The sequence below is a fragment of the Pinus tabuliformis genome, chromosome 9 (assembly GCF_031772625.1).
Source record: "Pinus tabuliformis cultivar Carrire ecotype Pingquan chromosome 9, CPIR1, whole genome shotgun sequence".
Lineage (NCBI taxonomy): Eukaryota > Viridiplantae > Streptophyta > Pinopsida > Pinales > Pinaceae > Pinus > Pinus tabuliformis.
The window spans coordinates 27,480,169-27,503,915 of NC_142307.1; the positions used below are offsets into that span (position 1 = coordinate 27,480,169).

Sequence of the window (23,747 nt, forward strand, 5' to 3'; positions counted from 1 at the left end):
TTGAAACAATCCCAAGAAGGAGTTTCATTTCATGTCCTCTACCTCAAAAGTGTGAAGGTTGTATCCAAGAGGAATACAATAGCTTGAAACATCAATTGCAGGACGCAGTTGTTTAGAAGCACACACTTGAACCAGAGAGTTGGGGAGACTCTAACAGCCTTGAAGAGTTTGATGGTGTTCCAAAGGGAGCCACTTCTTCATTTGCTTCACCTCCTCATGAAGGCAATAAAGGTGAAAGAGGTAGGTATAAATCTGGTTCTAATTATATTCCTTTTGATTTTGCAAAGCATGATAAATTTCCACATAATATGGGGGAAGGGTTGCATGTTCCTTTTGTGGTTTGGATAACCATGATGTTTCTAGATGTTGGAAGAGAATGGCCGCATACAGGAAGCAGAAGAAGGAAAAGAAGCAAGTAGCCAAAGGTCCATTGGACAAGGCAAATCATGTTGTCAAGAGGACGTACATGCAGTGCACTTACTGCCATCAGCAAGGACATCTTGCTACAAAGTGTTGGACATTGAATCCAACAATGCTTCCACCAAAGCTAAAGAAAGTGGAAAGAGAAGATGGCAGAAATGGAAGTGAAGATTCCATGAATGATGTGTTTCAAATGATTCACATGCTGATGCTGATGTGCAAGCAAGGGTAGTACCTTTGAAAGGGATTGGTGTAATTAACTTGTAGGGTTGCTTCCTTTGACATGCATATGATGCCATGTTGACTTGAAAGAAGTTAACTTGGTCTCCAAATGGAGATAATGATGAAAGTTTCATTTTTTGGAAAAAGAGTCCTAATGATCTTTTTCTACATGCTTGACTTCAAGGGTCATTTGTTTAAAGGCATGTTTTGTGAGCTTGTTGTCTAGTCCATCATTTGTATGTAGATGTAAGACATGGAAGCAGTGTTACTTGGGAGCGGGAGCGGGAACGGAGGGAGCGGAAGCGGGAGCGGGAGCGACCATTTTCAGAAGCTCCCGGTTTGGGAGCGAATCCCGGAGCGATTTTTTAAAAATATATATATTTTTTATATTTTTTAATTTTTGATACATATATGTCAACAAAAACATGTAGAATGATGAAATAGACATAAAAAACATAAAAAAACATAAATTGATCATTGAACCATATCACATCAATCATCTAGAAATTATAATCGTCATCAACCTTAGTAAAATAATAAATTAAAATAACATTCAATTCAATAACATTTATCATCATTGATCACCAAAGTAACAAGTTGTACTTGTAAGCCAAGTTTAACCATTACAAGAAGTAATATCGAAGATATTTCTAAGTCCTAACTTCTAACTGTTAACATGATATGAAATGTTAAAAATTTATAAAATGAAACATGAATAATGAGATGAAATGAAACAACTTTAGTCTTTCACAAAGCATCATATTCATAATTCACAATCATTACCAATGAGTTATAATTGCCAAGGCCCAACTTCAAACTTCAAATTTTCATTGTCACAGTGATATAATGTTTACAAAAAATATCATAATGTCATAATGATATGAAAGAGTCAAGAGTCAAGGACTCAAAACTCAACACTGAACAGTTATGAAAACTAAAGTGACAAGTCTAATAGAAACTAAAAAAGACAAGTAAACTGTAAATCTACAAGTGGTCCTTGCCACGAGAGTCTCCAGGAGTATAAGTAGGTCTTGGCGGTCTTCTAGGAGTCTCCCGCCCAGACCGACGACCAGAACTAGAGCCTCCACGCGAGGGTGTCGATGGAGGTGGCGACAACAATGGAACAAGACTCGGGCCCCGAGAACTGCTACTGGATGGTGGAGGTGGAGGTGGCATGGCTGCTGCAGCTGCTTCAGCTTCATCCCGTACAAGCTCATCTTCTAGTTCTTCCATATGTACAATGCCATCCTCCAAATTGTCGTCCTCAGGGTGATTGTCCCAAATTTTATATGTGGGATCTTCATTAGCCCGATCACAGTAATGGCTCAACAACCTCAAATTGTAGTGCACATAAACCAAGCTTTCTGCTCGGTTTTCGTTGAGCCTGTTTCTTTTCACATTATGTATATAACTGTAGGTGCTCCAACACCTCTCTGCAGAAGAAGAATTTACAACCTGTGCAAGAACTTTCAATGCCAATTTTTGCAAAAGTCCGTCGCCGCCATATGTTTCCCACCATGTGAGAGAATCAAATTTATCTTTGTCGTCCATTGCATGGAAGTTACCATACAAACCACTGCCAGTGAAGTATCTGCCTATTTCAAGGCGCACAGCTGCACATTCCTCCCTGTCAGGCACCAACTTTTCTAATGCATCCAGATATCCTTTAGTTACCTCTCGATCTAAATGGGGTTTGGTCCTAACACCACCCCCTGCTGCAGGTTTGCCCAACCAAGAATCTGAGTAGTATTTTGGCGTAAGGATATACGCCAAGCAATGTAGTGGAAGGTTAAGCCTTTTCCACCGTTCACACACACAATCGTGAATCAGATTGTACAAGTCGGGATCTCTGTTATTAACAATGTCTTTTATTTCCCCCAACATGGTATCCATTTGCTCATACACCTCGCCAATCACTGGTTTGTCTGTATCTGCAAACCGAATCATGTTATAAATTGGCTTGGTGAAATCCAATACCTGTCTCACAGTTGTCCAAAACTGCCCATCAAGAGCGGCCTCCTCCACCGTTTCAAAACCTGCAATGTCAGCTACATTTGTAGCCCTTTCCTTTAACACCTGCCAATTTGGACTTGATACCATGCTAGCTAAACCCTCTCTTACCTTCAAAAGGCGCCTGAAGGTGAGGTAATAGCTACCAAATCTAGTCCTCGCAATCTTCAGCAACTCCAATCTCGAGTGACTGCGGAAAAGGCCATGGGTATTGCTATGATTTGTAATAAATTTTATCATTTTTTTCCTCTCTTGTACAAATCACCAATCCATTGGTATTGTTCATTTTTGTTTATGACAATATCATGCAACAGAAGGTTCAATGTGTGAACCAAACATCCAGACCAAAATATGTTCGGGTATCTATCCTCAATAATTGCTCCCGCTGCCTTACAATTAGGAGCATTATCAGTGATGACTTGGATGACATTGTATGGGCCAATACGCTCAATTGTTTCAAGCAATGCTTCTGCAATGTTGATAGCGGTCTTGAACTTGTCTGAGTAATCATGTGCAGCTAGAAAAATGGGACCACTTCGGGACACAGCAAGAACACTTATCAATGGCTTGCCTTTTACATTTGTCCATCCATCAGATACAATGGACACCCCATTGTCAGTCCAAGAACTTGTCATTTTATTCAAAGAATGTGATATTTTTGCTTTTTCATGATCAAGGCCAACTGTTCTTGCCTTGTCATACCCAGGGCTCTTGTATCCTTTAGGGGCATCATTTATGGCAGAAACCATTTCGTGCCAATAAGGTGAGCGTAGAACATTGAATGGTATCCCATTTGCATAGAGGAACCTGTAAATTTTTGAATCCACATCATTCCTACACCCCTCATCAAGGAAATCTGATATGGTTCTACGGCGTAAAGATGATGACCCTGAGCCTCCATGTCCATATCCACTGCCTTGGGAGGATGCTGAAGGAGTTCTTTGTGAGCTTTCAAAGAAACCCCTTGATCTTTTTGCTTTGTATTGGGCGTCCTCCTCTTCCTTTATGTATTTGGCTCTATCTGCTGTTGACACCGCGTCGCAAGTTCTGATTCCTATTTGTTTCTCTCCATCCCATGCCCTTTTCCCGCAAAGGTGTCTTCTCAAACAGGTGTATGAGCCTGTGAAATCATTGTTGCAATGGGGGCAATGAAATTTAGTGGTTCCACCCCCTCTCCCTGTTTCAGGCCTCTGAACATATTTCCACAATGGAGTTTGGTCTTGTTTAGTTTTTTGACCCTCATGTTCACCCTCCACATCCTCCTCACTGGGGTTTTCACCTATTTGACTTCCTCCGGCTTCTTCATCCACCTCTTCAGTTTCAGGCCCCCTCCGTTTCCTACTCTCCACCACCATAATAACCAGAAAAGGGACCAGGAAGAGGAAAATGCCAATAAAAATCCCCAGGTCCATCGTGTTTGATGTTTGTAGGGTTTGAGTCTTGAATCTGCAAATTAATTTAGTTTATTGGGATTAATTCATTTAATTTATTAATTTAATTTAAATTAATGATCTTTAAACTCAAACAGGTAAATTAAACTAAACAAACTAACTACCTAACCAACTAAACTAACTAAATGATTAAGTTACTTACCTCTGCAAGCTTGCTCCTCGCTCCTTGGCACTTGCTCCTCGCTCCTCAGCTCTGGCTCCTTGCTCCTCAGCTCTTGCTCCTTGCTCCTTTGCTCTCAAACTCAAGCTGAATCTCATTGAAATGATTTTGTTTTGGCCCATTGGGCTTATAAACCCAAAAAAATTAGTTAAATTTTTTGTTTTTTTCGGGTCCGCAGAATTTTTTTCCGCCGAACCGCTCCCGGTTCACTAAAATTCGCTCCCGGAGCGTTTTTTAATGCCCGGGAGCGATCGCTCCCCGATCGCTCCCGGGCATTAAAAAGCGCTCCGGGAGCGCGGGAGCGATCGCTCCCTGAAGCGCTCCCTCACAGACCAGGGAGCGCAAATTTTTTTACGGGAGCGCGCTCCCGAAAATCGCTCCCATCCGGGAGCGATTTGGGGAGCGCGCTCCCGACCCGCTCCCGAGCCGCTCCCGCCCGGAGCGCGCTTCGGGAGCGGGTTCGAAGGGGGGGGGGGCGCTCCCCCGCATCACTGCATGGAAGTGTTCACAAGATGTGAAAATCTGTTTCTTTTGTTGAAGCAGGAGTTTATTCCATCCAGTTGTTTTCTGTATGCCTATTGTTGTTAATAGTTGTTGTTGGCAACTTGTCAAACAGGTACAAATGAAAGTTTTGTGGAGTAGATGTACTTCACATTTGTTGAGCCACCTTGGATCAATGATCAAGGCAAAGAAGCTCAAACTACCTTCTATGACCAATATAGAAGAAGTTCTGTAGGAAGGCAAGGAGGAAGACAGCTCTTCTCAGGAAGACCAGCCCATCCAAAGAAGAGAAGTGGTCAAAACTTTGGTTCAAAGGCACTATGCAAAGGCAAGTGTAGGGAGGCTGAAAGAAGAGGGTGATTCACTCTTATTTACTATTCAGATCAATGTATCAGTCTTTTGGAGACCAAAAGTTCTCTTAGTGGGAAGGCGTGATCCAAAAATGGATCTTGAATAAACCTCTAAGTCTAAAAAACTTCACATAAGAGGTAAAAGGTGCCAAATGGCACAAATCCTTTGTAAATCAGAGGAAAATGAAAGTCGCATTCTACTCTCAGAAATAGTCTCATTGCAGGGATCCCTCCATTCTGAATCCAACGCAACTTAAATGGGCGAAAACGGACTTCAAATGAGAAAGCTATCATAAAATGAAGTTGCCCTTTTTCAAAGGAAAAAGAGGCAAAATCCCTTGAATAATGGGTTTAAAAACCCTCTAAGTCTTCCAAATCTCCCAAAAGGGCAAGACCACCAAAAAAAGAGAAGTTATGGAGAAGGCGGATAACACTATCGAGCTTTAAAAACATGAAGAAAACCATGAAAACAAGGCTATCGAAGGCTTAAACAATGGTTGCACAGGGGCTGTCGAATCTGGCCGATCAACGGTCCAGAGCCGATCGGCATATCGCATCGGTGGTGACAAGCGGATCAGCGATTGCAATCGGCATTGGCATGAACCGTGTATATGGGAAGCCCGTGGGCTTATGCGATATGCGATTGCGACAAGTCACATCGCAATATCGCGTCGGCACATTACAGTGGAGCGGGGCCGATATACATATATATATATATATGCCTGATGCGATGGTCGGACCCGACGGGGCGGTAAACAACATTTGATATATTTTGAAGTCCATTGAAAAGGCAGTTTTACATGCATTTTCGCATATTTCGTTTAATAAACGAAAAGCGAAGGGAAGCGTGATGCGATGTAAACCGGACCCAAAAGGGTTCGAGAATGAAAATGTATAACATTTGAAATCCGCCAAAGCCATGTTTGCATTATTTTCACCGTTTCAATGTATTTTAAAATACAAAGGGGAAACCATGGGGCAGGCCAATTGCGATATGTGATAGCGATTCCCAAGCGGACTCGATGGCACTGTAAAGCACAGTTATGAATGTTTATAGTCCAGCGAACAATGTTTATGCGGATTTTTCCGTGTATTGCAACGTTCTCTGTGTAAACACAGAGCGACCATTTTCTAAGGATTCAAAGCGCCAATAGACCCCTTCCGTTACCAAATAGGTGGCGTACATCCCTAAGGTCGTTTAGCAATTATTGCTAATGCCCAGAGACGGGATTTGAACGGATTGTGGTAGGAAGACAGAGAGCCCAAAAGGGAAAACCAACAGACAGCACCGATTTGGCTTTTAAGCCATGAATGTCAAAGACTGGGGGCTGTTGAGTTGTTGACGGTGGCCGAGTTGTTGTTGTTGTTGAAGGTTATCGTTGGGGTTTTGCTGTGAAGCAGAAGCCAAAGAGGCAGCGTAGAAGCCAAGGAGGCAGCGCAGAAAAAGAAAAAAAAGCAGTTGAGGGAGCCTTTGGGGTCACTTGAAGTTCAAGTGAAAAGCCAGAGAGTTGAAGGTTGCAGAAGGCAGAAAGAAGCCAAAGCGAAGAGCCAAAGAGCCAAGGAGCCAGAGCCAAGAGCCAGAGTCAGAGCCAAGAGCCAAGGGCCAGAGCTTCAAGAGCCAAGGGATTAAATGGTCTCTAAACCCACTGTTTTTGTGTGGAACAGCAAGAGTTGGGCCAGGAGCTTGTAAAAAGACTAATACCATAATCCCAGAGAGCCTAGTTGAGTTGACTAGAGCTCACAGAGATGTAGCCCAAGAGTTGTGGGTGAACTCCTAATTAAACTGTTGTCTCATGTGTTTGTTTTTACTGCTATATTATTCACTGTTATATGCATTTATATATATGTTCAAGCACATTTAAATATCAGCATACACAGCAAATTTTAAAGCACTTAATAGCCAACAATAAATACAAGCATATGCATATATTTTCAAGCATTAATTCCGCATTGGTTAATCAAATAGACTTGGGAAAATTCAAGCTTTGGAAGTGGGAGAGGTTCTTGTAAGCTAGACAAGAAGCCTAAGAGCCCCATTTTCAAATCATTGAGACAGTTGTTTTCTGCTACTATTGCTTCGCTCGGCTGATGTCTCTTAGTCCTCTCTGATCTGCAATCACGCTCTGATACCATGTTGAAGTTTCTAAGTTTACTAGTTAGAAACCCTTCATGCACTTTTTCTGATTTATTCCTACCTACTTGTTATTTTTCTTTAACAAGTTATTTACAAAGTAAATATTGAAAATAAACATCAGTGCATGCTCAACATATTACAGATCAACAACTAAAAGAAACAAGAACAAACACACCACATGACACCATTATTTTTGGACTAATGTCCCCGGAAAAACCCAATGTGGGAAAATCAGTGCAACTATCTGAGGGTTTTCTTATTAAGCAATATCAGAGTACAATCTAGGTGCCGAAACTGGCCTACCCAACAGACAATTTCCTTAGCAGCTATACCTCACAGTTTGAGACAAATCTCCTAGCTAAAACCCCGGAAAATCCTTCCGACAGTTCCTCAGCACAAAACTGCTCTGCAACCCCAGCGTCTGCCCAATCCGGACTGCGTCAACCCCTCTGTCTCACATTGGCCCTGCGTCAGTCTATCTTGGCCTGCGTCAGCCCCAGGAAGCCCTGCGTCAGCTCTCTGGGCCTCTGCATCAAACAAGCTGGCTTCTCTGGTGCTCTGCGCAACACTTCGCTGCCTCTGCGTGGCCCTGCGTGAGCCCTTGCTAGCTCTGTGTCACTCTCCTTGGTTGTTATGCTGCTCTCCCAGCACAATCTCTGCCTTCTCTGTTTCTTTGTGCTCAATGCCTCTCAGCTACTCTCCCGATCAATGATTCTCTCTCTTAGCAAACTCCGCTTTAGAGAATAGAATGATTGATCACTCTGGTGTCCTCTCCAAGTGACCCTCAAACCTCCTCTTATACTTTTCCTGTTGACATATCAACGGTCGAGATTAAGTCCCTAATCAAAAGCTAAGATTAGATCTGGCTTAATCCATGCCTTTTGGACCATTCTAACACAGATTCATATTAATACACATTAATATTTTATTTTTCCTAAGTTTAGACTTAGGGATCCATTAAAAATATTAATTATTTTAATATCTCTTGATCAGTTTAGAATCTGCCCAAACCCTTTCTGGGTATTGGAGATCTCATGTGCCCCAACCTCTCCACCAAATTTCGTGGCTAGGGCACATCTGATGCTACCTCAAATCAACAGATACTTGGAGACATAGCAACACTCATGGCAAGCAATCCGTTAATTGAAAACCAAAACAAACTTGAGGACTGACTTGCACAATACTTGTATGATTGATTGTGAAGATTTTGTAATTTCCACCGGGAGACTGGGAGACTGACTGCCAAAACTGCGCAAGGCATAGTCCGGGCTTTCAGAATGTTGACTAACTGCTAGAACTGCGAATGCACAGTCCAGCCTAGCTTGCTGAGGACTAAAATTGCGCAATGCGCAATTTCAGTCAGCAGTGACATGCAAACCAGCAAACTACATTGTGCAATTTCTAGGGCCAGCAAGGCACTGCCTCCCAGAATTGTGTAATGCAAGCCTGGAGGCCAGTGCTTCCCAAATTTGCGCATTTTTTGGGAGGAAGGCAAAGCCTTCATTCTCAAAAAATGCGCATTGTTGGTCGGGCAAGGCAAGGTTTGGGCCAAGGCAGCCCAGACCCACCGACAGGCGACTAAAAACATGAGAAAGTTGGAATGCATGGCGAGATTGACTGTAAACAAGAGTGAATGATCATGCATGCAAATAATGAATGCAAGATTCAGAAAACGGGAAAACAGCATGTGTGTGAAGTGAATCGCCGCAACGGCCACCGTGAGGTCAAAAACAATGTCTGTTATGAATATAATTCATAACAAGTAAATAAATAAAATAAATATAAATATTAAATAATCAAATATTAATTAGGTTAAATAGTCATTAAGTTAAGTGAAAAGGCATGTCTAAAAGACATGCCCATTCACGAAAGGACACCTGCTTAGGTATATATATGCGGGTCCTCATTCTAACAATCATCACGTGTACAATTTTATATATATTACTAAATTAATATTTTAATACTTGTGGTATCAGAGCCATGGCGCACAATATAATGATGCGAGTCTTTGAATGTTGTTCGCCGCACAATGTGCCATTACGTTCACGTCCTGATTGCGTCGAGCAGTTTAGTATTCAAGAAGCATTTCAGCGATTAGAAAAATCAATTGCAGAAGTTAAAGAATGTTGAAAGGAAATCAATAATAACGAAGATGATGAAGAGAAAAATGTGGAAGAAGAAAAATAAGAATTCGATCAAAATGTTAATAGTGTTGAATATGAGAATGATACAGATCAAGATGATGATTCTAATGATAATGAAAATGAAGACGAAAATGATCCTTCAAGCCCCAACATTTCGACTTGTCCATTGATCGTGTTCATGTATCTTGTAAGAGCAGAAATGTTTGGGCAGTTGACAACCAGCCTTGAAGCAGCCTGGTCCAAACTGAGGAAGCAATATGTTTTGACCAAGGAGAACATGGCAGAGCCCATGCGAGATATCCGAAGAGCTCTTTTAGAAGTAGATGTGAGTCTACCTGTTGTCTGAAGGTTTGTAAAGGTCATTATTGAACAGGCCATTGGTGTGGGAGTTGTTCAAGGAGTTAGGTCTGATTAACAATTAGTAAAGGTGGTGAATGATGAGCTCGTGAAACTAATGGGAGGAGAGGTTGCAAAATTGGATTTTGCAAAAACTGGTCCTACTGTGATATTGATGGCGGGTCTACAGGGTGTTGGAAAGACGACAGCTTGTGCAAAGTTGGCTTTTTATCTCAAGAAGAAAGGCAAGAATTGTATGTTGGTTGCAGCTGATGTATATAGGCCTGTTGCTATCGATCAGCTTGTAATTCTCGGAAAGCAGGTGGAAGTCCCTGTGTACGAAGCAGGGACAAAAGTGACTCCAATGGAAATAGCAAAGCAGGGTTTGGAAGAGGCAAAGAAGAAGGGCATGGATGTGGTCATTGTGGACACTGCAGGAAGACTGCAGGTAGACAAAAGTATGATGGATGAACTGAAGCAAGTAAAGCAGGTTGTGAATCCTACAGAGGTTCTCCTTGTGGTTGATGCAATGACTGGCCAAGAAGTTGCGGCTTTGGTGGCAACATTCAATTTGGAAATTGGAATCACTGGGGCCATACTCACTAAACTTGATGGCGATTCTAGGGGTGGTGCAGCTCTTAGTGTTAGAGAGGTATCAAGTGAACCCATCAAATTTGTTGGACAGGGAGAACACATGGAAGACCTTGGGCCTTTCTACCCTAATCGCATGGCTAGCCACATCTTAGGAATGGGAGATGTCCTTTCATTTGTTGAAAAGGCACAGCAAGTTATGATACAAGAAGAGGCACAAGAAGATCATGGAGTCAAAGTTTGATTTCAATGACTTCCTAAAATAGACCCGTGCTATTGCACGAATGGGTTCTATGAATCAGGTGATTGGAATGATCCCTGGTATGGGGAAGATATCTGCTGCACAGATTCGTGAAGCAGAAAAGAGTCTGAGAATTGTAGAATCGATGATCAATGCAATGACTGAAGAGGAAAGGAAAATTGTTGTAGATTCTGGTAGGTACCAAAATGCTTAAATGGTTGGCCGTGCATGGGCACATAACTATTCGGGCATCGAGAATGGTTCAGGCAATTACAGTCATGATACGGTGCATGTCGTGGATGGTTACTATTTCGAACACATCGATAGTTGCAACGGTTTCGTTGTCTGCCTCTGCTACCTTCCTCCTCCCAACTGCATACGCTGCTCTGCGTCCCCTCCCCATTGTGCTTTCCCCCCGACAACTTCCGCAGACTGTGGCCATTTCCGACAACCCGCACACGCACAAGCGTTAAGACAAAGGTTGCCCCTGCCGTTGTCTTGTTCTACAGTTGTCATCGTCCATCGCCCCCATTCGCATTGTTCCTTATTGTTTTGCACCTGCATTGGCCAATGTTCGACCCATTGGGCAGGACTAACGTACAACCCTGGCTATCGTGCTGACGTTTACACCGCGCTGAGACTTAAGCCGGGTGTCTGCGGTTTTAGCAACGGCCACTGTGGAACACTGCATCGCGTTCGCTGGTCGACACTGCCATCAGACGGAAGGGTCCACGACATTAAAACGCGATGAGGTTACGGTGTCAGGTACGGGGTCAACTGACGTGACCAACGAACATGGCCCAGCACAGGTTCAAAAGAAATTACGCTCAAATCGACTAATTAAAAAATGAACTATATAATATATATATTCGCCCTTATATAGAATTAATATATATATATAAATAAAATATAACGATATTATATATTTGTGAATTAATTAATTAATCAATTAAAAAATATATATATAGGGTTCGGAAAAAATATATGTAGTGTTATATTTATAACTATTATATAAAGTCATATTTATAACTAATATATTATAATTATAATTTAATTAATTAATATATTTTAATTAATTAAATTATTATTTAAAAAAAAAAATCTTAAATAAAAAAAAAGAAGGAAGACAACCTTGGACTCAAAATAGAGTTACTAGTGAGCCACGAGTGACAGAGACCTTCCACCTTCCATATGCCGAGACGACAACAGCAAAGACAATTGCCAGCAATACAACTTTGAGAACAAAGCTTCTGAAGGAAGGGGCTATGTTATGAATATAATTCATAACAAGTAAATAAATAAAATAAATATAAATATTAAATAATCAAATATTAATTAGGTTATATAGTCATTAAGTTAAGTGAGAAGGCATGTCTAAAAGACACGCCCATTCACGAAAGGACACCTGCTTAGGTATATATATGCGGGTCCTCATTGTAACAATCATCACTTGTACAATTTTATATATATTAATAAATTATTATTTTAATACTTGTGTGTATTTTTATATTCAAATTTTCAAGCAATCAGTTTTCTTGCTTAAGTATCAGTTTTTATGCTTCAGTGTCATACATGCGACAACAATGTGATGCAATGAAAAACTGAAACAGTGCTTCTACAAGCTAACATGCTTCAAAAGGACAGCAAGCATTCATTGAAAGGCAGCACTTACACAAAACGAAATACAAAAAGCGATAGAAACATAGCACAAGACATGAAAAGCAGACTTACCCTGAAAAAGCTTAGTTGAATGTGTCGAAGACTCCTAGATGCAATGTGGGATGTCAGAGTTGCAAGATCGATGTGAGGAATAAGCTCTGCAGCATCTGACAAATGAGTTTTGATAAGATCGAGATTATAACACGCATGCCACAAATCTAGGAAAAAGCAACACTTGGAGGGAAGTTTTTAAAACGATATTTGCATGTAACCTCCAGCTACTAAAAATATATCCCTAAAATTTAGGGATGCCTTTTGCATGTTGCTTTTTGCTATTTTGGAAAAAAACAGCCCATGCTTGCAAATCAAGATTGCTCAGTCCCGGAGGGAACCGGTCAACCTGAAGGCACATGTAGCAGTCTGCAAGCCTGTGAAAGGATTTGTGCAGTTTTTGGGTTGAGCAGGGTTGGCTATCCCTCAGGCATTGCGCAATTTCTGGGGTCAACAGGTCACTGCCTCCCAGAATTGAACAATTTATGCGTTGAAGCCCAATGTCGAGCTAGATTGTGCAATTTTCTGAGGGAGGATTGCCTGGCTGGATTGCGCAATTCTATAACTCAGCAAAATTGCGCAATTTCTAGAGGGAAGGTTGGTTCCCCTCCAGAATTGCGCAATTTTCTAACTGAACATCTCAGCCAGAAAATTACCTAAGTCTGGAATGCCAGCCTGCGGGTGGGAGACAAAAAAGTTGACATGCACAAGCTGGCAAGCCAATGAAACTCAACTGAAGCCTATGTACTTGACAGTGCAAGACATGCTGCTAAGGATGGCTGGTAGGGAGGCTCCAATGTTGAAATTTCTAAGTATTACCCGTTAGAAATTTTATTTGTATTTTCTGTTTTAATCTGCCTACTTGTTTAATTACTAACAAGTTATTTAACCATATAAACACTGAAAGAAACAAAATACAGTCTCAACCATCTACAGATCAACACCTGAAAGAAATAGACAAACACACAAGGGACATCGTTATTTTTGGACAATCGTCCCCGGAAAAACCCAACTTGAGAAAACCGATACAGCGGTTTTGAAGGTTTTATTATTAAGCAACTTTTCTTGAGTACGCTTGATGCCAAACTGGCTCACTCGACAAAGATAAAAAATCTGGCAATAATACCCCTCTTCGGAAGTAGATATTCTGAAAATCTGCCCCACGAAACCCTCTCCAGCACAATCTGAAGCATTGCATTAGCCCTCCTGGCCTCTATGTTAGCTTGAAACCCTTTGTGTCAGCCCTCTAAGGCTTTGCGCAGCCTCCCTGGCCCTCTGTGTCACTTCTGCAGCCTCTGCGTGGATGAAGCAGGCCCTTCTGGCCTCTGCGTGGCTCCCTCTAGCTCTGCGTCTGCCTCTACGCTAGTCTTCTAGCACTATCTTTGCCTCTCCGCCTCATACTCATTGTCCCTCATTGCAACTCTAATCACTGGTTCAATTTCTCTTAGCAAACCTCACTCAAGAAAATCGAACTGATTGATCACTCTGGTGTCTCCAACTAACCCTCAAGCCTCCTCTTATACTTTTTCTGTTGAGTCTTCAACGGCCGAGATTACATCTCTAATCAACGACTAAGATTAGATTTGGCTTGATCCGTGTCATTTAGAACCTTCTAACCCAATTTTATATTATTGCCCATTAATATTTTTATTTTCCTAAGTTTAGACTTAGGAACCCATTCAAAATATTAATTATTTTAATATCTCCTTCACCGGGCAGAATTTCCCCAAACCATTTCTGAGTCTTGGAGATCTCATGTGCTTTAGCCTCTCCACCAATTTTCATGGCTAGTCTGCATCCAATGCTACCCCAAATCAACATCTAAAATGAAGCTAAGGCAAAATTTTGGAGGGTGGTTGTAGCTGCTACAATAGATTCATTTAGAATGGTCAGATCCTTTCTCAGTTCGACAGTTTTGTTTATCACTCAAAAGATCATATATCAGCTTGTATCAATGAAGATGATAGTTCCAAGACGAAAAGACATTCGAAACCAAAAACGAGATCAAGCATTTTCATCAACAAGCTTTGAGGACAAAGCTTTTTAAGGAGGAAGGCAATGTTATGAATAAAATATATATAAAATAATATTATACAATGTAAACAATAAAAACACTAAATAATGATTATATAACTAGTAATTAGTTAATGAAGAGGTATGTCCCTAAGGTCATAACCGTTGGTGAAAAGGTACCTGTCTAGGGTATATAAACAGGCTCTCATTCTCATTTGTACATAATTCGCATTCATACATTTTAATATATATATTGTATCTTCAATGGAGATCTTCATATTCCAAGTCTTCTTAAGTATTTAACTTTTAAATATACAAACCTTGTTTGTTACATTGGTATCAGAGATAACCACTGAAGTATACGAACTTTGTCAGAAAATTTAGTTCAATATCATCAGTGTTACAATGTTCAATATCACCAAAATCAGAAACATGTCAGAAAATTTAGTTCTTTACACTCTTGCAATATTGCCTTACCAAAAAGACAAATGATGGGAAGAAAAATTAGACTGAAGAGAAGCAAACATGTAAATCCTGACATAATTCACAGCATGGAATACACTTCAAGGGATTTCAATAGCAGTGAAACACAATTCAAAATAATATAATGCAATGATCATAAAGAGTGTTACCATCCAATACTCACAGGAAACAACAGAGGCTTTGCGTCAAGGGTCCTCATAAGAGCATTGACTTCAACATTCGGAACCTGTCATCAAACAAAATCCCTAATGAGGATACAGTCTCCAGTTAATATTCATATCTTCTAAACACCATGTAGAAAAAGACTTGAGAAATTTTTCAAAACTTTAGCTTATTATTAACCTATGTTTAACATTTTGCAATCTCTGGCAAATAAAAATTAGACTTTGTTCAAAAGAAATGGTCCAGACTCGCTACAAAGTAAACCCAAAATAGGTTAAAAATTTTGAAACGCATCCAAATGAACTCCATTGAAAGCCTTGGCCAGTGTTAAACACATGGGACAATCTAGATGGGAATGTGGAAACTTGCATCATCTGACCAATTGCTAATTTCCTCCTGTTGAATCTGGAGACCAACTTCTCAAGTCTCTCCCTACTTGAGTGGCATATTTTATATCAATCATCATCCCTCGTAGATTGTTTACGCACCTGAAACTTGCCACATCACTATTGTATGTATTACTGTCACACTCCCAACAAACAGATATCCATAGAGAAGGTATAAACCCAAAATAGGTTCAAAGTTTTAAGCAGCATACAATTGAACTACATTGAAAACTTTGATCGGTGTTAAACATATGGGACAATCTAAATCGAAATGTAGAAACTTGCATCATCTGCCCAAGTGCTAAGTTCTTGTGGTTAAATATGGAGACCAGCTTCTCAAGTCTCTCAAAACTTTAGAGTGACAGAATTTATATCAATCCTGATCCCTCGTACGTAGATTGTTCACACACCTGAACATTGCCATATCATTATTGTATGTATTACTGTCAGACTCCAAACAAACAGACATCCTCAGAGATGTTATAACCCAAAATGGGTTAAAAAATTTGAACAGCATCCAAATGAACTGCATTGAAAACTTTGATCAGTTCTAAACATATGGGACAAACAGGAATGCGGAAACTTGAATCATCTTCCCAAGTGCTAATTTCTTGCTTTTGAATCTGAAGACCGACTTCTCAAGTCTCTCCCTACTTTAGAGTGACGGATGTTATATCAATCTTGATCCCTCATAGATTGTTTACGAATACAAAACATTGCCACATCACTAATGTATGTATTACAGTATTACTGTCATACTCCAAACAAACAGATATCCTCAGAGAAGGTATAAGTCTGCAGACAGGATACTGTAATGGACCAGTAATGGTGTCTAAAATGACTAGCTTGCTTAGCTAACACATAGTTACACAGAGATACACTCGAGTTCTGTCCAGTAAAGCATACATCAAGACCAGCACATGCCTTAGATTCATCAGTCATGTGGGCAATTATCTTCTAAAATGATGATTCGCAGCACAACCATTTAGCATGCTTGGAAATATCACACACATTAATGTGTGCATTAGACACGACACATACCACGTCCATTGATATATGTGTTATATAACTAAGTTTTCCCCAAAATTGTAATGTATGTTATTACACTGAGTTGAAAAGCTTTTTGGTAAAATACGCCACCAAATGAATATGATCATTTGTTGAAACAAGCATGATAAGCAAACAAACATGCAAGCATAAAAACAGGATTTTGTTAGAAAAGTGTACCAAGGACAAGTGTTTCCTTAGGTTTGGTGTCTTGCCTAAGAAGAAGTGTCAAACATGACCCCCTGACATAACTTTATGGCATATAAAGTTAAAGTGACTTTATGAGATATAAAGTCATAATGTGACTTTTTGTGAATTAAATGAAAAGGTGATTTAGGGGATGAAGTGACTTAAGTGGGTCAATGAGAGATTAAATCGCCACCCTTGATCTCAATGGCTAATATCTAATCTCAACCATTAGATCATAGTGTTAGCTCACTCTTCATTACGAGAGAACAAAGAGGAAACTCAAGGGAGGAAAAGGCACCATTATGATTTCATTCTTCATGAGCTTTGGAGAAGAGGAGAAGAGGGCTGAAAAAGCAAGTACAGCAGGAGCAGAGGAGTACAGCGGCAAGTACAGTGAGTTCTCAAGGACAGAGGACATGAAACTCAAGGTACATCAACAGCACAAATTTCGAGGCACTTTTCAGCAGTCTGTTCACTGTACCAGTGTGAATTTCAAGGAGCATTAATCACAGCCAGAAGCTGCATGATATTCAAGGGTGCTGAGCACAAATTTCAAGGGATGTTGAAGCAAAAGAGCAGCATGAAATTCAAAGACTCCTAGCGCATTAATTGCTGGCTGTCAGTAGAGCAGAACAGTGCAAAAATCGAGCAGGCACAATTTTCGAGGGGGTTTTCTGCTGGGAAATTCATACAGGAGGTATGAATTTCGAGGGGGCTGTCAGGCACTAATTTCTGAGTGAGTTTGGGCACAGAAATCGAGGTCTTTACTGCACAGTTTTTGGAGCAGTAGCTGGCACGAAAATCAAGGGACTGTCAGCACAACTTTTTACGAAACCTGGGCACAATTTCCAAGAGATAAGTCTGTCATTTAATGATGTAATAATTGCTGCAAAATTTCTATGAAAGAAATAAGAAATTCCTCTCTCGCACTGGTTTTCCCTTCGGAGTTTTCCCAAGGTCTATTGACCAAAATTCCTTTGTGTAAAAATTTCGTGGGTTGCTTGTGTTTTATCTCAGAAAAACGAAAAAAGTAGATTAGATTCATGTGTTTCAATTTATGAAATATTCATGTTTAGGACAGCAGCAAATAAACATGTGGGCTGGGCATTAAACATGATGAGACTTCACTAAACTTGGAACCAGTTTGGGTCTAAAGCATAATTTTCTACAGAATTAAGCACAGAACAAGGTCAAGCATAGAGAATTGCATCAATGTTAGCCAGGACAGAATTTACAACAATAGCAAGGGGCATTCATGCAAAACCACATTTATACTGATCCTTAAATAACCATATTGATTGAGACCGTTCTATCTCGAAAAATTCTCTCCATATGAACAACTGTGGAAATCTACACTCTCTCAATCATATTGATTTTTACATTACCACAATGACACAGCAGAAGCATCTGACTATGTTATCATAAATTAAAAATGTACTATATGAACTCACCAGCATCTAGACTTTAGTGTACTATGCACACGTCTATTGCTTTGTGGAACATATTAAGAAGAAACAACCAACGATTCATAGTTTTTAGTTCTTTTCAACTGAAAGATCATTATTCTATTCAAAACACTGTATGGTACTTCATCACCATCCAAATAAAACAAGGTACTCAGTAGCACCAAAAATATCACTAAAATAAATTCACATCTATAACACTTTTATCATGCATCAACTTGCACAAGAATTGGAACAGAAATAAAAGATGAAAAAAATGAAGACCTGGCACAAAAGGTGATACTCTCCATCCTCGGGATTTATTCCAAAATCTCCTGAAACTTCCAACGGCACTTCACCAAAGAAGCAACGAGCATTATGCAAAAATATTCTCTGGCCACGAAAGCATAGGCTTCCATTTAAAGCCTGACATTTCAAAAATAATTTTCAATAAATTAGAAGTCATCATGCTTAATTGTTTCAATAAAGCTAGGATTTCAAATCAAAAGCATCAAAAAACTATAAGACTTTACTGCTTTTTCAATATAATATCTATCTCATGACAAATTATTTGCATACAAAATGTTAAATGACTTATTCTTGACCCAAAATGTATGGTATAACCCCTATTAAACTTTAACCATGGGCCATATTCTTCTTTTTCTGAATGAAATATCTTCAAAGCAGGAGATACATTTGCAATGAAACTTAGACCACCACAAATCGACATGCAATACAACAAGAAGACATCTCCTGTGACTCAATCTAAGCAATTTTACCTGAGGTTGAAAGACTCAACTTATGTTTGTAAGATCAGACCCATTCAAATTCAAAGAATAAAACTTTATTCTTCAAGTTATATTTGGTCTGGTCATAGAAACATATGTTTCAAGTCTTTTAAAGTTCAGGAGATGTCTTCCTGTTGTATTGCATGTTAAATACCAGTGGTGTAGGTTTCATTGTAAAAGAGTGTCCTGCTTGGAAGACATTACCTTCAGAAAACGAAGAATAAGTCCCATGGTTAAATGTCTTTATTGGGAAAAAATAATCAAATAATTATCTGTTTAACTAGCACCAATAATGCTGATTCAGATAATGCTTTGGGCATCAGTTATTTGGAGACTTATTTTGTCATTATTGAAATTGAACATGATATAAAAAGGTAGTTAAAGACAGATTCATTCCTTAAGATGGAAGATTATAAACATTGCTTAAACATGAAGAATGTGATCCAATCAACTACGACTTGTTTTATATGCAAACTTTCTCCACTTCACTGTCCATATTCCACTTTGTTTTGTTTTATTTTCACTTAGAACTAGTGAAGCACGACCCTTATAAGACCCTTCAAGACTCGCGGGTCTTGACTAGTCATATGCCGAAACAAGTCTAAAGCATAGAACCCGCGCATAAGACCCTTACCCGCGGTGACTCGCATAAGACCCTTGCTAACCTATGGACTCGCATAAGACTCATATCAGACTTGTATGGACCCGTATAAGACCCGTTCCTGGACCTAGCGCAGACTTCCTTCAACACATTTCATTTTTTCTTTATTTTTCCTTTTTTTTTGAGATCTTGTTATGAATATATATATATAGGAAATAATGTAAAATAATGTAAATGATAATAATCATAAATAATGATTTGTTAATTAGTAATTAGATTGAAGAGTCATGTCTAAATGAGACATGACTCTCCATGAAGAGACACACGCTTGGTATATAAGCAAGCCTCTCGCTCTCATTGTATCATCATTGTTATTCATACATTTAATATATAATATTTGTATCATCGTGGATATCTTTATATTCCAACTCTTCTAGAGTAATTAATCTATAGAAGGAACTTTGTTCGCTTCATTTGGTATTAGAGGAATCGGTCCTCTCGCTGGTCACCGCTACACAGAGCCACGCTCTTCAATCCAGGCCCTTAGCCATCAACATTTGTCAATGTTGTTGCCGTATAATTGAAGTGATCCGCTACAGCAATCTTGGAGTTTCTTCGTCATTGATTCACCAGTTGGGTATCAGAGCAATCAGTGCTCTGGTTGGTCACCGCTACACAAAGCCACGCTCTTCGATCTAGGCCCTTGGCCATCAACATTTGTCAACGTTGTTGCCGTATAATTGAAGTGATTCACTACAGCAAGCTTGGAATTTCTCCATCGCTGATTCGCCAGTTGGCCCTTTGCCATTAAAAGAAAATCAGTATAAAAAAAAAAACTATATATATATAATAAATAAATTAAAAAAAAAAAAAAAAAAAAAAAAAAAAATCATTACATACAAAAAATAATAATAAATAAAAATAAAAACCAAGTCGTCGTCGTTGTGGCCTTCTCCCCTGACAACTAGTTGAACCCACTGTCTCCGCCAAAGGCAATCCTAGGCAACCTGCCCTCGTGGCCACGATGTCTGCACCTCCGCTCCCCCGCTGCGTCTATCCCTCTACACCTCCATCATCCTTGGCCACTTCGCCACTTCCGTTGTCCCATCCGTTGTCGTGCCCACGTCCTGCCTTGTCTGTTGTCCCTTCCCGTGTCACTAGCCTCGATCTCTTCTCTCGTCTGCTACCTTGGTTGGATATACAAAGCTACTATAAATCCTGTTGTCGAACCAGCTACCATCACATACCATAGTCGTCACACATAGATTTCCCCGCATTGCTGTTCGATTGGGTTTCCTCCGATAGTCGTTGCACAATCAATTGTTTCCACGCCACCGCCAAATCAACTGCCAAGTCGACGTCCTTACGACCGGTAGCATTGTCGATTAAGCCGCTGCCCCATTTCACCATCTGTCCTCCTGTCCCTGCCCCGCATTAAACTCGGAATGCATCTAACTCGAATGTGTGCTTAATTTGCATACGACTTGACCAAAAGTCGTATGGTTTGCCTATTACGATTTAATTTAAATAAAATAAAAAATAATAATTAAAAAAAAACTACCATATGTTAATAACTTAATTGTTATATTAAAATATAATTATATTATATAGTTCATAACTATATAATTAATTAATTAATTTTTAATAAAAAAAATTATATATTAATTAATTAAAATTATTTTATTAATTAAATTTAAAAAATAGGAATATTAAGAGAGGTAATCAAAGAAAGAAAAAAAAGGTTACGTTAAAAACCCTAAATCTCATTCCAAGACGAAAAATGAAAACCAATAAGGAAATATTTCTTAAAACTTTTATTAAATGTGTTAGTACACTATTTAAAATCAAAGGATCACCGGCAGAAAGAGATATTATAATATGTATCAGTCCTACTGAAGATAGTAATTATGTTAGTACTAAATGTGCTAACCAACTAGTAATTCATGTATTGACTATAATCGAAAAAAAAAATTGTTGGCACAAGTAACAAACAATATGACATAAACAATCTACAATTAAGTATTGGGGATTATATTTTTAACTCGCAATTCACCGTGAAAACCTTATTTTTTGACGATAGTGACATTGTTTTGGGCTCACCCTAGATGGAAACTCTAGAGTCCTTTATTCTAAATATGAATAAGAATTTTTTTACCTTTTCCCACAAAAAGAAAAAAATAATGCCACAAGATGCTACTTTGAAGCTAGATTCAGTGACACTAAAAGACACAAGAAATCTCAAAAGTAATTCTTCAAGAAAGTAAAAAAAAAAATACAAAAAATTCAAAAGGAAGTTGACAAAATCACCATTGACAAAAGCGCAAAAGTCTCTCGGCTGAAAAACCATAGTGAAAACTTATTAACACAAATCAAGGAGCTTAAAAAGGACAAAGTCATTAACAAACAAGTTAGAACAACTTGCTCAAGAAGTATCAAAGTCTCCAATCGTAGCAATCCAATTTGAAGATAAGGAAGCAAATACCAATCTAGTGAATGTCACAACTCAAGAAGAAGACAAGCAAGTTGAGGAAAATACACACTTAGATATTGTAGTTCAGACGATGAACATCCCGAGTGAAGGTTTGGTAACAAACTCAACAACATCCTCACAAGAAGAAAATCAAAAAAATTCCCCACAGCCAATAAGGGAAAGTCAAACAAAAAAGTTCCCTATCGACATCCGAATCATGAGAGTAGACAACTCAACCAAGCTACGTATCGGGACCATTCAAAACAGAAACAACAAACTGATGTTCCAGAGAATAGTGATGTAACCTCAATCCAGTCCTATGATGACAAGTCGTTACAAAATTCTAGTGATCAGAATATTCCACAAAAGATTAATCTAGGATGGTCTGATCCCTTCTCAGTGCGACAGTTTTGTTTGTCACTTAGAAGATCATATCAACTTGTATCGACGAAGATCATTGTTCAAAGACGAAAAGACATTCAAAACCGAAAAAGAGATCAAGCCTTTTTCATCGACAAGCTTTGAGGACAAAGCTTTTTGAGGAGGAAGGCAATGTTATGAATAAATATATAGGAAATAATGTAAAATAATGTAAATGATAATAATCATAAATAATGATTAGTTAATTAGTAATTAGGTTGAAGAGTCATGTCTAAATGGGACATGACTCTCCATGAAGAGACACTTGCTTGGTATATAAGCAAGCCTCTCGCTCTCATTGTATCATCATTCTTATTCATACATTTAATACATAATATTTTAATCCTCATGGATAACTTTATATTCCAAGTCTTCTAGAGTAATTAATTTGTAGAAGGAACTTTGTTCACTTCAGATCCGGTGAAGGGAAAGGGAAAATGGATGGAAGGAAATGCTTTATAAGTACCTCCCTCCCTCTCATTTCTCTCACTTGTCATTGGACTTATTTCTAATTCTCATTCACTAAGAGTTGAGTCTTGACTGAAGAAGCTAAGTAACACCATTGCACAATGAAGGAGCTCTTGCAAGACTTTCTACAAGGGAGATGAATCTAAATATCCCCCTTTATGGCAAATGATTGATTTCGGGTGGGACAAGCAATTGCATTCACTGTTGCATGTAGCAAGAGCATATCTCAATACAAGCATATTCTATAATGAGGGGTCTAACAGTCAAAAAGATCCAGAGGTGATGAGAGGTGTCATGATATGCATTGAGAAGATGTTCCCAGATCAAAATATTCAAGACAAAATCAACATGCATCAAGATATGTACAAGGAAGCATCTAGCAAGTTTGGATTTAGCTCAAGCCAATATCTCAAGGACAAGAAAATGCCTTGTAAGTGCAAATTGTTAGAACTTAGCTTGTAATTTTGTTACTTCTCTTTTATATGTTTAGCGTTGCAAACTGCTAATCTTTGTTGTTATTTCTTTTATAGCTCATTGGTGGATAGACTGTGGCTCTGAGGCACCACAATTACAAGAATTCGCCATCAAAGTCTGAGTCAACCTTGCATCACTTTTTCTTGTTAGCACAATTGGTCAGTATTTGAGCACATCCACAGCAAAAAGAGAAACAAGTTGGAGCATGAGAGGTTGGAGAAGTTGGTTTTCATCTACTACAACCTTTGAATGCTCACAAAACAACTGCAACCAAAGGATCTAGATCCAATTTTATTGGATAGTATTAATTTAGAGTCTGATTGGGTTGTGGAGGAGGAATCCCCTGATTTGAGTTCGCTTCATGAAGAGACTGAGGATCTCTCTAGTTTTCCATCTCAAATGGAAACTACATCAGCCTCATAGTTGCTTTAGCCTTCTGATGTTGGCACTAGCTCCTCGAGGGCTCACTCGAGGTGTAGTCATGCATGAGACTCAAGATTGCTATGAGACTATGACTTATCATTTATGACATAT

At 39.2% G+C, this 23,747-nt stretch overlaps 1 protein-coding gene and 1 pseudogene across 1 annotated transcript in view; one reads left to right on the forward strand and one right to left on the reverse strand.

Moving 5' to 3' along the window:
- Positions 1-23,747, reverse strand: part of EMB2410 (embryo defective 2410) — a 541,348-nt gene that overhangs the window by 356,815 nt on the left and 160,786 nt on the right. Inside the window, exons 5-6 of the mRNA XM_089441428.1 lie at positions 18,278-18,418; positions 14,930-14,992 (exon numbers count right to left, since the gene is read on the reverse strand). Of these exons, the coding sequence (XP_089297554.1) occupies positions 14,930-14,992; positions 18,278-18,418 (204 nt within the window). The remainder of the gene's footprint in view (positions 1-14,929; positions 14,993-18,277; positions 18,419-23,747) is intronic.
- LOC149146935 (signal recognition particle subunit SRP54, chloroplastic pseudogene) lies at positions 9,229-10,774 on the forward strand (annotated as a pseudogene).